The 14568-nt window shown below is 44.1% G+C and overlaps 1 protein-coding gene across 1 annotated transcript in view; it reads left to right on the top strand.

Annotated features, from left to right (window-relative positions):
- Positions 1-14568, top strand: part of LOC310854544 (short transient receptor potential channel 4-like) — a gene marked incomplete at both ends in the record, with an annotated part of 62849 nt that overhangs the window by 46446 nt on the left and 1835 nt on the right. Inside the window, 8 exons of the mRNA XM_083759224.1 lie at positions 3273-3609; positions 4470-4609; positions 6574-6774; positions 8586-8707; positions 8965-9160; positions 11120-11314; positions 11920-11961; positions 13505-13594. Of these exons, the coding sequence (XP_083615350.1) occupies positions 3273-3609; positions 4470-4609; positions 6574-6774; positions 8586-8707; positions 8965-9160; positions 11120-11314; positions 11920-11961; positions 13505-13594 (1323 nt within the window). The remainder of the gene's footprint in view (positions 1-3272; positions 3610-4469; positions 4610-6573; positions 6775-8585; positions 8708-8964; positions 9161-11119; positions 11315-11919; positions 11962-13504; positions 13595-14568) is intronic.

The following is a 14568-nucleotide window of genomic DNA, read 5'->3' as shown; positions in this document are numbered from 1 at the left end:
ATATATCCTACAAACATAAAACAAGGTTTAAACAAAAGAAAGTCAAAAACAATTCCAACACGTAAAAAAACTGTGTGAACTGAGTGGTGCAACTCCCCTCTCCACCTGCCTCTCTCTCTCTCTCTCTCTCTCTCTCTATATATATATATATATATATATATATATATCTCTCTCTGTAATTAGCAGGCAACAGTGCAACACTATCTCTCTCTGTGGTTGCACCACTCAAAAAGAAAAAATAAATAGTGAAAATAGTACATCCACAAGCTCGCTCGCAGTACCTCAGGTTTGGGAGCCACTGCACTGAGGTACAGGGTTGGGTCTTTTGGGTTAAATTGTTTGGGAGCCACTGCACTGAGGTACAGGGTTGGGTCTTTTGGGTTAAATGGTTTGGGGGCCACTGCACTGAGGTACAGGGTTGGGTCTTTTGGGTTAAATGGTTTGGGAGCCACTGCACTGAGGTACAGGGTTGGGTCTTTTGGGTTAAATGGTTTGGGGGCCACTGCACTGAGGTACAGGGTTGGGTCTTTTGGGTTAAATGGTTTGGGGGCCACTGCACTGAGGTACAGGGTTGGGTCTTTTGGGTTAAATGGTTTGGGGGCCACTGCACTGAGGTACAGGGTTGGGTCTTTTGGGTTAAATGGTTTGGGAGCCACTGCACTGAGGTACAGGGTTGGGTCTTTTGGGTTAAATGGTTTGGGGGCCACTGCACTGAGGTACAGGGTTGGGTCTTTTGGGTTAAATGGTTTGGGGGCCACTGCACTGAGGTACAGGGTTGGGTCTTTTGGGTTAAATGGTTTGGGGGCCACTGCACTGAGGTACAGGGTTGGGTCTTTTGGGTTAAATGGTTTGGGAGCCACTGCACTGAGGTACAGGGTTGGGTCTTTTGGGTTAAATGGTTTGGGAGCCACTGCACTGAGGTACAGGGTTGGGTCTTTTGGGCTAAAAGGTTTGGGAGCCACTGCATGATGAGGTACAGGGTTGAAGTGGCGGTGAGCGGTGTGTGGATATAACGGGAGCTGTTATAACCTCTCAGCGCTGACGTCAGCATGCAGGGATCTCCAGTCCGCTTAGTTGCCATGGTAACAACACAGGCTGGGCGAAGGCACCCTGAGGAGACACGGCTCTGTCTGATGCCAGGACACTTGCACACATTTGTGTGTGCAAGCGTGTGCGTATGTGCAGAATTTACCTTCTTTACATTGTGTGGTTTTAGTAAGACTAATATGCCACGTGGGGCTAAATTCATTATCTGTCTGTCTGTCTGTCTGTCTGTCTCTTGCTCTTTTTTATTTATTCATTTTCATAAATCAATACATCCTTTACGTCTGTGTGCTGTATGAAAAGTATTGAAAAGTGCTTCTGAGTTCTGACAAAACCTCCAAAATCCATTGGACCCTCAAACTGTCTGCTACAGTAACAAGCTCCACCACCTCTCCCCCTCTCATGGAAGTAATGGGCTGTCCGTGCGTTGAGTGTGTGTGTGTGTGTGTGTGTGTGTGTGTGTGTGTGTGTGTGTGTGTGTGTGTGTGTGTGTGTGTGCTTAGTTGGGAAAGCGCTAGCTACTAAGTCCTCAACACTTCAACTTGGTGTAGAGTTGCAGGGATGCAGAATAGGGATTTTGCAATAGACTGTAAGTGTTGACTGACTCATGGGCCTCGATCGCCATTCGCCACTACACCGCAAGGCAGAACAGCGACAGTGCATTTATTGGGGCATAGAGTTCTTCAGTGTAACAGCCCCTGGGTTAGGGCATGTCTGTGAAACACCAGCTGTCAAAATCAGACCCGTCTGAAGTGAGTTGTGTGTGTGCGTGCGTGCGTGCGTGCGTGCGTGCGTGCATGTGCGTGCGTGCGTGTGCGTGCGTGCGTAGCCGTGTCCACCTTATACATGGCATTTCCAATTGCAAAGCATTTAGCTCATTAGTTACTGTCAACATAGATAAACAACAATTACAATGTGTGTTTGGCTGAATTGAATGGGTCTGCACTGCAGGCTGGCTGACATTAAGTGAAGTATCATCACGACTGCAAGACAACAATGTGTTTGTTCAACAGACTGTCGAGCTAGAACCATTCCTCACAGAGTTGGTTTTGGAAGCATGTATGGATCCAGTCTCTGTAGAACTCTTTTTTTCTTGTCAGTGAAGCTGTGCCACAAGGTGAGAACCTGTCTTAACCCATTAAAACCGGGAAAGCATCCATGTCATTTAACATTTTAGCTATAACCGATATATGTATTGTAGATCTGCTATAGAGGGTATGCGCATGCTTAAAGTGAATGGCACATCGAGTGGCAAAGCAACAGGCAAAGTGAGTTTTACATTGTTTAGCATTGTTTAATGCAATCAGATTGGACTTCTGTTTGGATGCATGGGCTGTCAAGGCTAGAAATACTGGCAGTATTTCCACGATGGAGACCATTCTGTGTTTTAAGACACCTCAGACTTGTTCCTTTTTATTGTTAGGAAATTATCCCTGGAGAGTTTCTAATACATGATAAATATTTAATCAAGATCGTCTTAGCAACAAGTAGGAAAGCTGGTACCAACAGGACCCACCAACGAAAGAACATTGGATGGACATTACTGAGGAATTGTATGTCATGGAAAAACTAACATTCATACTTAGGACTAAAAGAGGATAAGTTCTATAAAAATCTCTTCATCCAGCCTATTGACAATGTCTTTTTTAGTTGTTTTGTCTCTTGCTTTGTTTTTTTCCTTTTTCTTTTTGTACTGTTGCCCTTGTACAACAGTACTTTTGTCCTTGTACTTTTTCTTTCCTGTTTGTTGTCATTATATATTTTTTCTCAATAACAATTAAAGGTATATTCAGTGATTTCATTAATTCAAATATCACTTGTTTTTTTTTGTTTTGTTGTGATAATCCTCCCTACTATAGAGTGTGCTGACCATATAATTAGTTCCTCGCTGTCCCCAGTTAACTGGTTAACTGGGGTCAAAAAACCGTAGGTTCCGTTTTTTCATCCAATTAGGATGAGAGGGGCCTTCCGCCAATCATGATCTAGCGGGGGCGGGCCTTGGTGTGCGTGCTGTTGGCCTGTTGTGTGTCCCCCCTGCACACAACACATGCACACGCACTGTAGTGCGTGTGCATGTGCACATGTTGTTACATGGGCCGACCGGGGGGGTTTTCCAAATCACCCAAATCACTGAATGCTCCTTTAAGTGGAAAAGAAAATAACTGGAATGAAACCATCATGCCAGGCTAATCATGCCCTTCTCTCCTCCTCTCTCCTTTTGTTCCCAGTTCGTGGCTCAGCCCAACTGCCAGCAGCTGCTGGCGTCGCGCTGGTACGACGAGTTCCCCGGCTGGAGGCGGCGCCACTGGGCCGGGAAGTTCCTCACCTGCGTGTTCATCGGCCTGATGTTCCCCGCCTTCGCCCTCTGCTACCTCATGGCCCCCAAGAGCCGCTACGGCCTCTTCATCCGCAAGCCCTTCATCAAGTTCATCTGCCACACGGCGTCCTACCTGACCTTCCTCTTCATGCTGCTGCTGGCCTCGCAGCACATCGTCCACACGGAGCCCGACCGCCAGGGCCCCGCCCCCACCGCCGTGGAGTGGCTGATCCTGCCCTGGGTGCTGGGTAGGACATTACGGCAATGTTACACTTCTACAAATGTCTTCTAAATCCTGACAGTTTTATGAAAAACCCTATGTTTCTATGTCAGTCGTTCTCAAACATTTTCATGTCAAGGACCCCCAAAAATATATGTAATTGGCCGCCGACCCCCGTCTGAAAATATGTTGTTCCAGGGACCTCCCCAGAAGCAAAGATTTGAGTTAAAAAGTTCACTCTGTAATAATGTATATTCAAATATTTGCACATTTTCCACGATTTTTCAAAAATAGAAGACCTACAAGTTCATAGCGAGCTTGTAGTTCTGCTATTTTTCAATAGCTAATGCATAACATAATGCTTTAAAACACCAAAAGGGGTTCCCGCCCAGAATGGGTTAAGAACATTAAACCCAGTATTCCACACTGTACATCAAAGTCAAATATTCGCCTGATTTTTTTCGCCTGAGGTTTAATGTTTGAACTAAAAACAGTTCAGTTTGTTTTAAAAACGCCATTGACAATGAAGGGAGCATTTACGTCATCTTGTCCCTGACACAAACATTAAATGCCATTAACAATAAAGAGAATGTAATGTTTTTGTTGGCACCGTTTGTTTTGTTCATCACCATTACATCACCTAATCAACATTAGTTTATATTAGCGCCCGTCACTTCACATGGGTGTGATTTTTAATGCAGGTGGGGCGCTAAAACAGCGGCACTCATGCGAGAAATATAAAAAGGCAACACAGCGTTTTAATGTCACATCACAGATTTACAAAGTAAAATAGTGGGTGAGAGTTGGTGTTTTTGTGCGTAGTTCCCAAATGCAACAATATACAAGTGTCCAATGAGTCATTGAATTGTTGTGCTGTCTGCCCGCCAGGTTTCATCTGGACAGAGATCAAACAGATGTGGGACGGTGGTTTCCAGGACTACATCCATGACTGGTGGAACCTGATGGACTTTGTCATGAACTCTCTCTACCTGGCAACCATCTCACTGAAGATCGTTGCCTACACCAAGGTAACAAAAACAAAATAATAATTGTTATACATCTTTAAGCATGCTATACTCTACCAGTAAGACGCCCTGAGGGCGTCCCTAAAAGGGCAAGGTCGCGTGCATGCATCCGCCTGGGTGACGGCAGACTGCTGGCCGAGCGCTGGCGCTTTGACATGGGAGGGGGGGGGGTCAGATCAACATATGGAATTAATTCTGTGTGAGTGTGTCTTGAGTGTACAGGGTTTGATGAGGTCTGGCCATATATGGAGCGTGACTTGAGTGTACAGGATTTGATGAGGTCAGATCAACATAATGGAATGTCAGAACAGGTCAGCTCCATATATGGAGATGGAGGCGCCTCCCTGTTTTAGTTAGTTTTAAGTTTCATTCATACTCTTGTTGTGGGTCCTTCCTTAGCCAATATACTGTAGGCATCTACTTTGTGCCTATAAAATACCACGCCGATATTTTGTGCATTTTAAAAGCTACAGTGTAATAAGCCTATAGATAGATGCCGTTAATTTATTTCCGTTTTAAAAGCTATAATAATAAGCCTATAGATGCCATTAATTTATTTCTGGCATTATTTCACCCGCGGTTTATCCAATATGAATTTATAATAGATTTTAATGACCCATATCCACGCTATACTGCGGTTAATTGCGGCATCCGCGGCTGAACCCGCCAACCGCTGATCTCTAAAGGCTCATACATACAGTTGTTGGTGATAGCTTAGAGTTGAGGCCATCATACTCTGTGATGTCCTTAAGGATGGACCCCGCCTCCCTGTGGTTTACCCAACTTCTAGACCAATCAGTGAACGGGGTGATAGCTCCAGAGTGAAGCAGTGTTGTTTTCGTCAGGCATGACGATAACGTAAATGACGACGTCAACGCCCCTTTTTCCAGGACTAAGACGGACTAAAACGAACGACACTAAAATAATTCGGGACAAGACTGACACTGACGAGCTAAATAGCTCTGTTTGATGACAAAGACGTGTGTGTGTTATCCTTGACAAGACGAGGCTAGACGAAAATGTTAGTGGATTGACGAACAAAGTTTTAAATGCATGAAAATGTTCCGCCAATAATGTCACTGCTCTCGCCGCTATCCTCCTCTCCTTTCCTTGTTGGTCACGCCCATCTGCATGCATGCATACACACACACACACCGTCCCATTTCTTCACTTCCACACACAGAGTCAGTTGACCATGATGGTGCCCACAGCCTCAACGCCGGTGCTTGGTGGTCGTCGAAATATAATGTCACAGAGAATAAAACAGAGTGCCTCGTACCGGGAGACGGGGACAAACTATGAAATAGCCTATCATACATTCAATTTTTATGTTATTATTTGCATCTGAACTTGTACTATGGTAGTCTATCTCAGTTGAAGTTATATACCGGTATATTTGTGACCAGATTTGACTGAGGGACTGCCATTGTATTTTAATTTTTTTCATGTCATATGAAAGCAGGGAATCGTATAGCTTCAAATGACAATGACAACCTGTCAACCTTGATTCCAATGCCAATGTATTAATACCTGTACGCTATAGACATTTTATTTAAAGACATTTTTAAAATCTTGACTAAAACTGGACTAAAACCTTTTACTAAAATGACTAAAAAGGAGTTTCCGTCGACTAAAACTATCAAGGATAGAAATGACTAAGACTGACTAAGACTAATTAAGCATTTTTCCAAATGACTAAGAGTGACTAAAACTAATAAGCATTTTGTCTAAAAAATGCCTGCCAAAAACAACACTGGAGTGAAAAGACTTGTCTGATAGTAAAAACAGAGAGATGGGTCTGTGTCCGCGGTGATAGCTGATCATCACCGCGACTGACGTAATGGTGTAGTTTTCCAACCCTTTAAAAACTACACCGCGGTGATAACCTATCACCAAAAACTGTATGTATGTATGAGCCTTTAATGCGGACACATGTCTTTCCTGTGCGTGTGTTTCATCACTTCCAGTACAGCGGCTGCAAACCACGGAACCAGTGGGAGATGTGGCATCCCACCCTGGTGGCAGAGGCCGTGTTCGCCATCGCAAACATCTTCAGCTCCCTGCGCCTCATCTCTCTGTTCACGGCCAACTCTCACCTGGGCCCACTGCAGATCTCCCTGGGCAGAATGTTACTTGACATCCTCAAGTTCCTCTTCATCTATTGCCTGGTATAAAAGCACACAAATGTCCACAATCTACGTACCGTAATTTCCGGACTATAAAGCTCACCTGAATGTACAGTAAGCCGCACCAGCTAAATTTAGGGGAAAAACCAAATGTGTACATATACAGTACAAGCCGCATATAGAGGCCATAGAGATAGATTTAGAAGGTCCCCTAGTGGCCGTTAGCTGTAAAAATCCATAGATTAGCCGCACGTTGTATAGGCCGCAGGGTTCAAAGCATGGGGAAAAAGTAGCGGCTTATAGTCCGTAAATTGCGGTACATGTCATGGTAAATGGAAGCGTTTCTTTACATTCACCCCTTCACACACTGGATGAAACCATACAAATGTAACGCCTGGGATTTTATTTGAACCCTGGTCTGCTACATGGAAAGCCAACATTTTTACCACTAGGCTAAAGGGAAATTTCCCCTTGCCTGGGGGAAGATATTAGGCTTTTTTTGCATGGTCATCAGACAGAGGCTCTTAGCTGCTACTGCTACACAAAGCACCGGCCTGCTCATCAGGTCTTGTCTTACACAAGGACATTATTCGACATGACGACGCCACATTACCATGCCTCTTCTTAACCACATTAGTCCCTGGCTGTGGGCTGTGACTGCCTCATGCACAAACGGGGAGGTTGCAATGCAACTGCATGGACGGTACCTATAGCGGAGACGCATCACAGTATTTGCCACGTATACTTGTAAGACCTTTTGTAGTAATTCACACAGTAGTTCAGTTGTGATCGAACCAAGTCTCCCACTCACAGTCCGGATTGGCAGAGAGGTTGTGGCCGGTCTTGTCCTCCGGGGCACCACACTTTCACATACACAGGAAGAAAATGTGCACTCCTTTTATCTCGCTAATAGGAACAGTGTTGTTGCAACAGTGATACAACTACATACTGTAGTCATACTGTAGATGCGTGTTTATTGAGTATTTTGTAACTAACCATTTTAGAAATGAGCTTTTTTTCTCACCTCACCCACCTGACGGTTTTACACTTAAGCACTTTGGTGATCTACAATTCATTTTAAGAGTCGTTTTATTTGTATTGCTTTGTTTTAATTCACAGTTTTTTATGCATCACACTACGGGCCCGGGAGCACTATATTTTGGTATTGCTTTTTGCATAACTTGAACGTGAACCAATATAATCCTTGTTCCCAGCAGAGCGTATTACATGTCATGCTGTGTCCACATCTGGTCTTAACGAGAACACACACACACACTGACAAGCACTTGTCGGAATTGTAGGAGTTGAGCCATTTTGTTTGATTGAAGCGGTTCCACAGATAGCTATTGTGAATAGGAAATCTACAAGCTTGTAGATTGGTTATTTTCAAAATATTTGCCTCTTTCTTCTTATATCATGTGATAATTTGACCAGTGTCTGAGCAGCTGTTTAACCATTGCTTATTTTTTTCTCCTATCATTTTTCTCCTACGATTTTGCAACCCATTTTGTCACCCGGTGTCAATTATCTAATGTAATCCTGGGTGCTACACTTCCTCTGCCAACCTGGGGGGGGGGGGGGGGCAGCGGACTGACCTCATGCTTTCTTCTATGCATGAGGAGTCCAAGCTGCTGCTTTTCACCTGACAGGGGGGAATTTCTCCGGCCGGACGTAGCACGTGGAAGGAACACGTTATTCCGACCGGTTCCTTTCCCTCCATCAGGCGCCCAGGGGGAGGCAGGACTACGGCATGTTTTTGTGAGGGTACCTACCTACCCTAGGGGACACGGGGAGAACATGCAAACTCCACACAGAAAGGCCAAGGTTTTAACCATTGCTGTGGTTGGTTGCAGGTTCTGCTGGCGTTTGCTAATGGGCTGAACCAGCTGTACTTCTACTACGAGACCAAAGCTGCAGACGAGAAAGGCAAATGTAAAGGCATCCGTTGTGTGGAGCAGAACAATGCCTTCTCCACGTGAGTGTGTCGTGTGTGTGTGTGTGTGTGTGTGTGTGTGTGTGTGTGTGTGTGTGTGTGTGTGTGTGTGTGTGTGTGTGTGTGTGTGTGTGTGTGTGTGTGTGTGTACACATGTGAGCTGCTGTTCACTAGAGCGGTTCATATGGTTTTAATTGAGTAGAAGCACGTGTGCGTGTAGTTTTCTGTGTGTATGTGTGGGTCCAGGGGGTTCCCTGGACCTGTGACCTTGATAAACGGTGTCCTCCTGTCCTCCTCAGCCTGTTTGAGACCCTGCAGTCTCTGTTCTGGTCCATCTTCGGCCTCATCAGCCTGTACGTGACCAACGTGGACGCGGACCACCAGTTCACGGAGTTCGTGGGCGCCACCATGTTCGGCACCTACAACATCATCTCCCTGGTGGTCCTGCTGAACATGCTCATCGCCATGATGAACAACTCCTACCAGCACATCGCCGTAAGAACTCTTCCAACGCACCGCCGCCACCATCAGTATATATGCCCATTGCCCATGTATGGGCGTGCCCCTTTTGTGCCCCCGTATGTGGAGCTGACTTGTTTGCGGTGTCGTTTTTGGCAGAACATCTAGATTGTAGTTTTAGCCATATAAGTCTCTTGAATAGTTTTCATTTAGTTTTAGTCACATTGAAGTCACCTGGAATGTTTTAGTGTTAGTCTAGTTTTAGTCGACTAAATGTCATACGATTTTAGTCCACTAAAGCTACTGTTGATTTAGTCGACTAAAATGTATTTTGGCAGGCCTTGATGCGGTCGTAATGACTGATATTACACTTGCTGAAAATAGCCGATCTACAAGCTCACAAGCGTTGTGTAAAATGGCTTCTACTGGATGTCTTGTCCACTAGTCCCTTCCTAACATTTTAGTCTAGTTTTTAATTTGTTGACGAAATTGTCAGTATATTTAGTCTTAGTTTTAGTCATCATGTGTTAGTTTTCATTTAGTTTCCATTTAGTTTTCGTCAGTGAAAAAAGGTACATTTTTCAACGATCATTTTTCGTCTTATAGTTTTAGTCGACCAAAACAACACTGCTTGTTTGCGCCTCGTCATGCCGACACAACTCTATATTTGGGCGTATAGCTGCATTGGGAACTCCTTATATGGGAGTTCCCAATGACATAATGCTAACCCCTCTTGGTGTTAGCATTATGTCATGCTTTAGCTATTGAAAAATCGAAGAACCACTGACCTAGAAACATAGCTTTTTCAGAAAACTATCAGGATGTAGAAGACATTTTTTTCATGGTGACATGAGCGTGATGACGTGTCCACCCATTAGACCAGGGATGTCAAACTCAAATACACAGTGGGCCAAAATAAAGAAATTGGTAGAAGTCGAGGGCCGGACTGTGTTTCAACACACTGGCACCGCGGTCAGGAGGACGTCCCAGGCAAATAAGCAAGAAAGTAAATGCATTTAAAACTGAAAATGCATTATTATTAAGCTCAGTTTCCTGTTCTATGATCCTCACAAAGCAGGACTTGTAGTATCATGGTGGTCCGTGCAGTATACCAGAGGGCCAGTTCTAATACTAATTAAATATCATCCCGCGGGCCAAAGATAATTCATTCACGGGCCTGATTTGGCCCCCGGGCCTTGAGTTTGACATATATGCATTAGACAATTTTAAGTAGGATCAGAAAATGAACAAATAGCTGTTTTTTTATACAAAAATAAATATTGAATGCTCCTAGAGAAGGAGCATTCAATATTTATTTTCCTATTAAAAAACATTGCAACCCATTTTTTCACCCAGTGTCAATTATCAAATGAGGGGCGTTTCCACTTCCTCTGCCAACCTGGGAAGAGCAACGGACTGACCTCATCCTGCCTTCTATGCATGAGGAGTCCAGGCTTCTTCTTTTCACCTGAAAAGGGAGGGAGTTTAGAGATATATTTTTTGTGAGGGTACCTATACCTAGGCTAGGGGACACAGAGAGAACATGAAAACTCCACACAGAAAGGCACTTTTGCCATGAAGCCTATAAGCTACTTTTGACCATTTTCGCAGATAACATCATGCCTAAGATTAGATGCGATTGCCAGGGTTAATTTGGGTGCCGACAGGCCCAACAGTGGCAAAGAGTTGGCGGCTCCACTTAACCCATTTTAGGTGGGAACCCCTTTTGGTGTTAGCATATGTTATGCTTTAGCTTTTGGAAAATTAGCAGATCTACAAGCTCATAGCGCGCCACCGAGTGTCGCGCTACGAGCTTGTAGGTCTGCTATTTTTGAAAAATCGAAGAACGACTGACATAGAAACATAGCTTTTTCAGAAAACTGTCAGGCTGTAGAAGACATTTTTAGAATCTGATCTCAGGTCAGAATGGAATGGTTAAACGTATCTGCGCGGTTGGTTGGCAGTTTCCCAAAGGCCCTCTCGTTGCTCTCGCAGGACCATGCGGACATCGAGTGGAAGTTTGCCAGGACCAAGCTGTGGATGAGTTACTTTGAGGAAGGGGGCACCCTGCCGTCGCCCTTCAACATCGTCCCCAGCCCCAAGTCTGCCTGGTATCTGATCTGCTGGATCAAGAAGCAGGTGTGCAAGAGAACCCGGTCCAAACGGCCCGACACCTTCGGAACACTCGGAGTAAGTATAACGACGCTTATTTCTCGGAAGTATGAAATGTCCGTTTTGTCTAATTAGAAGTCCTGAACATGTTTTGTCCGAACACCATACTGAGAAATGTTATATTTCAAATATACTTCATGGAATTATTTTTAAATGAACCAAAAACAGACATTTGAAAGAATTCATTTTTGCAATTTTCTCAGTACCTGACTGGAGCTCTTTTTGACAAATATCTCTGAGCTGTTTATACGAGCTATTTGGGGTAAATGTAGCATTTACCTGAAGTTTGTCGTTAAGTATCTCTGAAATGACAGAGATTCAAGTCTGAAAATGTGTCAAACGAGGACTGAAGAGTGAAGATACCAGTACTGTAAAACTCCAACCCTCATTTTGTTTCTGCTGTGATAGAAAGTAATTATCGCTGTGTTTACATAGCATAGGGACCCGAAGTCAGGCAGTTTTTTTCCCATAAATGAATACCCCCAAAGCATCAAAATTAGAAGATCTACAAGCTCGAAGACGAAATACTGTTTGTCAAACTGTGAGATCTCTCACCTTCAATATATTAAAATGTCATTCTTCTCTCATCATCCTTCATCTCTGTCTCTCTTGCTTCTCCATAGAGGCGTGCGGCTGAGAACCTGAGGATTAATCATCAGTATCAGGTATGAATGTGATCTCTTTCATCGTGTTTTGTAGAGTCCATGGTCCTCATTCACAACGGCGTTTACGCTCATAACGTTACGTAACGTGAGCTTAACGTGAGCGGACAGGCATTTACGTGGATTCCTACATTAATTCGGAATTCATGGACATGGCCGTGAACTTGACGCTGACGCTGGTTGGTCGGAAACTCCGCCACGGTACCCCATGGCGTAGAAGGCATACGTTTGCGTATATTTATTCAGAAGGCTTTAGTCTTCATGCTGAATCAATAAATAGTTCCCAAATCTCAGATAAAATATGTAGGTATGTGTCCCCAACATTGGTCAGCACATAAAAAAAATTATAGCCTATATAAAAGCCAAGTATCACTTGTATGCCTAAATGCATGCATTCTAGAGGCAAGTTATCCTAGATTCCCATACAGAAACTGCCCCCGCAAGCACGACACCTTTTTATTTATTTATTAGGATATTTCTATCATGCACGATTGGGGCTCTCGCGGACTAGCGCTGCATGTTAAAAAACAAACTCGCAATGTGCTTTCTGCACTGTACGAATCCAACATTGTTTAGTGTAGTAATGCCTGCAGTAGGCCTATTGAAATTGTTTTGTTACGGAGCTCCTTGAGTCAGTTGACTGTCAGTGTGTGTGTGTGTGTGTGTGTGTGTGGGGGGGGGGGGGGGGGGGGCAGACAGCAGCATGCTGCCGAACCGATTCACATTGGAAGATTAATAGGGCTAATTAGCACTATATAAAAAATATAAGACCACATTAGCCTAATGAATGGCATCAGTGTGTTTGAAAGTCGGCCAGTCATATCATAGTTTAAGCCAGCTCACCTCCATTCGCGCTTGTTCACAAACATGACGGACAGACAGACAGACAAGAAAAGGCTGTTGATGATGATTATTATTACCACTGTAACTCGCTGATCAGCATATGTTGACAGAGACTCAGCCAATTAAAGTTTCACGTAGGCCTAATGCCTTTGCTGCAAGCCCCATATATCTGCCTCCATTTGCGTCGTGGTATTAATTTATAATAATGTATATTGATCACATGGATGCCACACACAGAATAGTTTAACTCTTACCATTTGGTGAAAACTCACTGGATGAACTCACTGGATTATAATTTCTTCAGACAAGAGGATCCCAGGCCTACTCATTAGCAGGCAACAGTGCAGCACGTGCAGCACTATCTCTCTCTCTGTTTCTGGCACAACAGCGCCCCTACTGGTACTAATAGTCATACTGGTGCTCATTAACGTCACATAGGCGGACACATAGACACATAGGTGAACACGGACATGGCTGTTCCTTGGAGTGGTTGCACCACTCAAAAAAACCACACAGACGCTGCACGACGCGTAACACTAGCGCATTTCTCAACCCCGCCTGTCTCTGCGTATACGCGCAGTACACACGCTGATCTTGTTCTGCGGACTACATGTGGCTCTCGCGAGACATGGCCAAAGCATTTCCGGGGGTCCCCCGGCCAAAAACGTTGAGAACCCCTGCTCTACGCTGTTGTTGTTTATAGGAGGTACTGAGGAACCTGGTGAAGCGCTACGTGGCTGCCATGATCCGAGACGCCAAGACAGAGGAGGGCCTGACTGAGGAAAACTTTAAGGTGGGTTATGTCCATAGACTACTGTATGTACTGTAAGCAGCACTATGTAACTTTCCTCTTACCCCGAATGTGAACCTGGTGTCCTACGAAAGTGATGCATTTAGGTACACTTCTATACCGATACGGTGGGAATCATGCCAATCAAACACACAAAGCTGGGCATATTTAGGATCCTAGTAGGATCATCATAGGTAAACCAAGAACCTGTCATCAGTCTAAACAGCATAATTAATATCCTCCCCAAAAAATCACACACGTGTGAAGTGAGGGGCGCTCTTATCATCTTACATCATCGTACATCAGCTCATTCCGGGCCAATCACAATTTAAGTTATGTCATCATGACATAAAATAAACACTGACGTAAAATTGTGCATTCTTTGTCAATGGGAATTTATTAATTTAATTTGTTTGTGTAGGACAAAGTTTGTGCACATTCACCAAAAGCTGGACATAAGAGGGGTTATAGCGCCCCTCAAAAATAAATAATCTGTACATTTAACCCATTTTGGGGCGGGAACCCCTTTTGGTGTTAGCATTATGTTATGCTTTAGCTATTGAAAAATAGCAGATCTACAAGCTCATAGCGCGCCACCGAGTGGTGCGCTACGAGTGGAACGACTGACATAGAAACATAGTTTTTTCAGATGTAGAAGACAATTTTGTTGATGTAGAAGACAATTTTATAATCTGATCTCAGGTCAGAATGGGTTAAACTATACAAACTATTTTATGTCAGCTCAATGAACCTGGTATCTGTCTGAATTACATTTTAACCTTTGCATAAGCCTGCAAGGTTGTCATGGCTATGACAAGTAGTAGTGCTACGGGCTAAGGTGGAGTCTGAAGAGGTGAGATTAGAACATTTAACATGCCTTATTACCAGACAGCTTGTGCAAATTGTTTCCATTAATCCATTTTGGGGGCGGGAACCCTTTATGTTATAATTTAGCTATTGAAAAATAGCAGATCTAC

Source organism: Protomyctophum parallelum (assembly GCF_964188405.1).
Source record: "Protomyctophum parallelum genome assembly, chromosome: 1".
In the NCBI taxonomy this organism is placed as follows: domain Eukaryota; kingdom Metazoa; phylum Chordata; class Actinopteri; order Myctophiformes; family Myctophidae; genus Protomyctophum; species Protomyctophum parallelum.
This window is presented reverse-complemented; position numbering and strand designations above follow the sequence as displayed.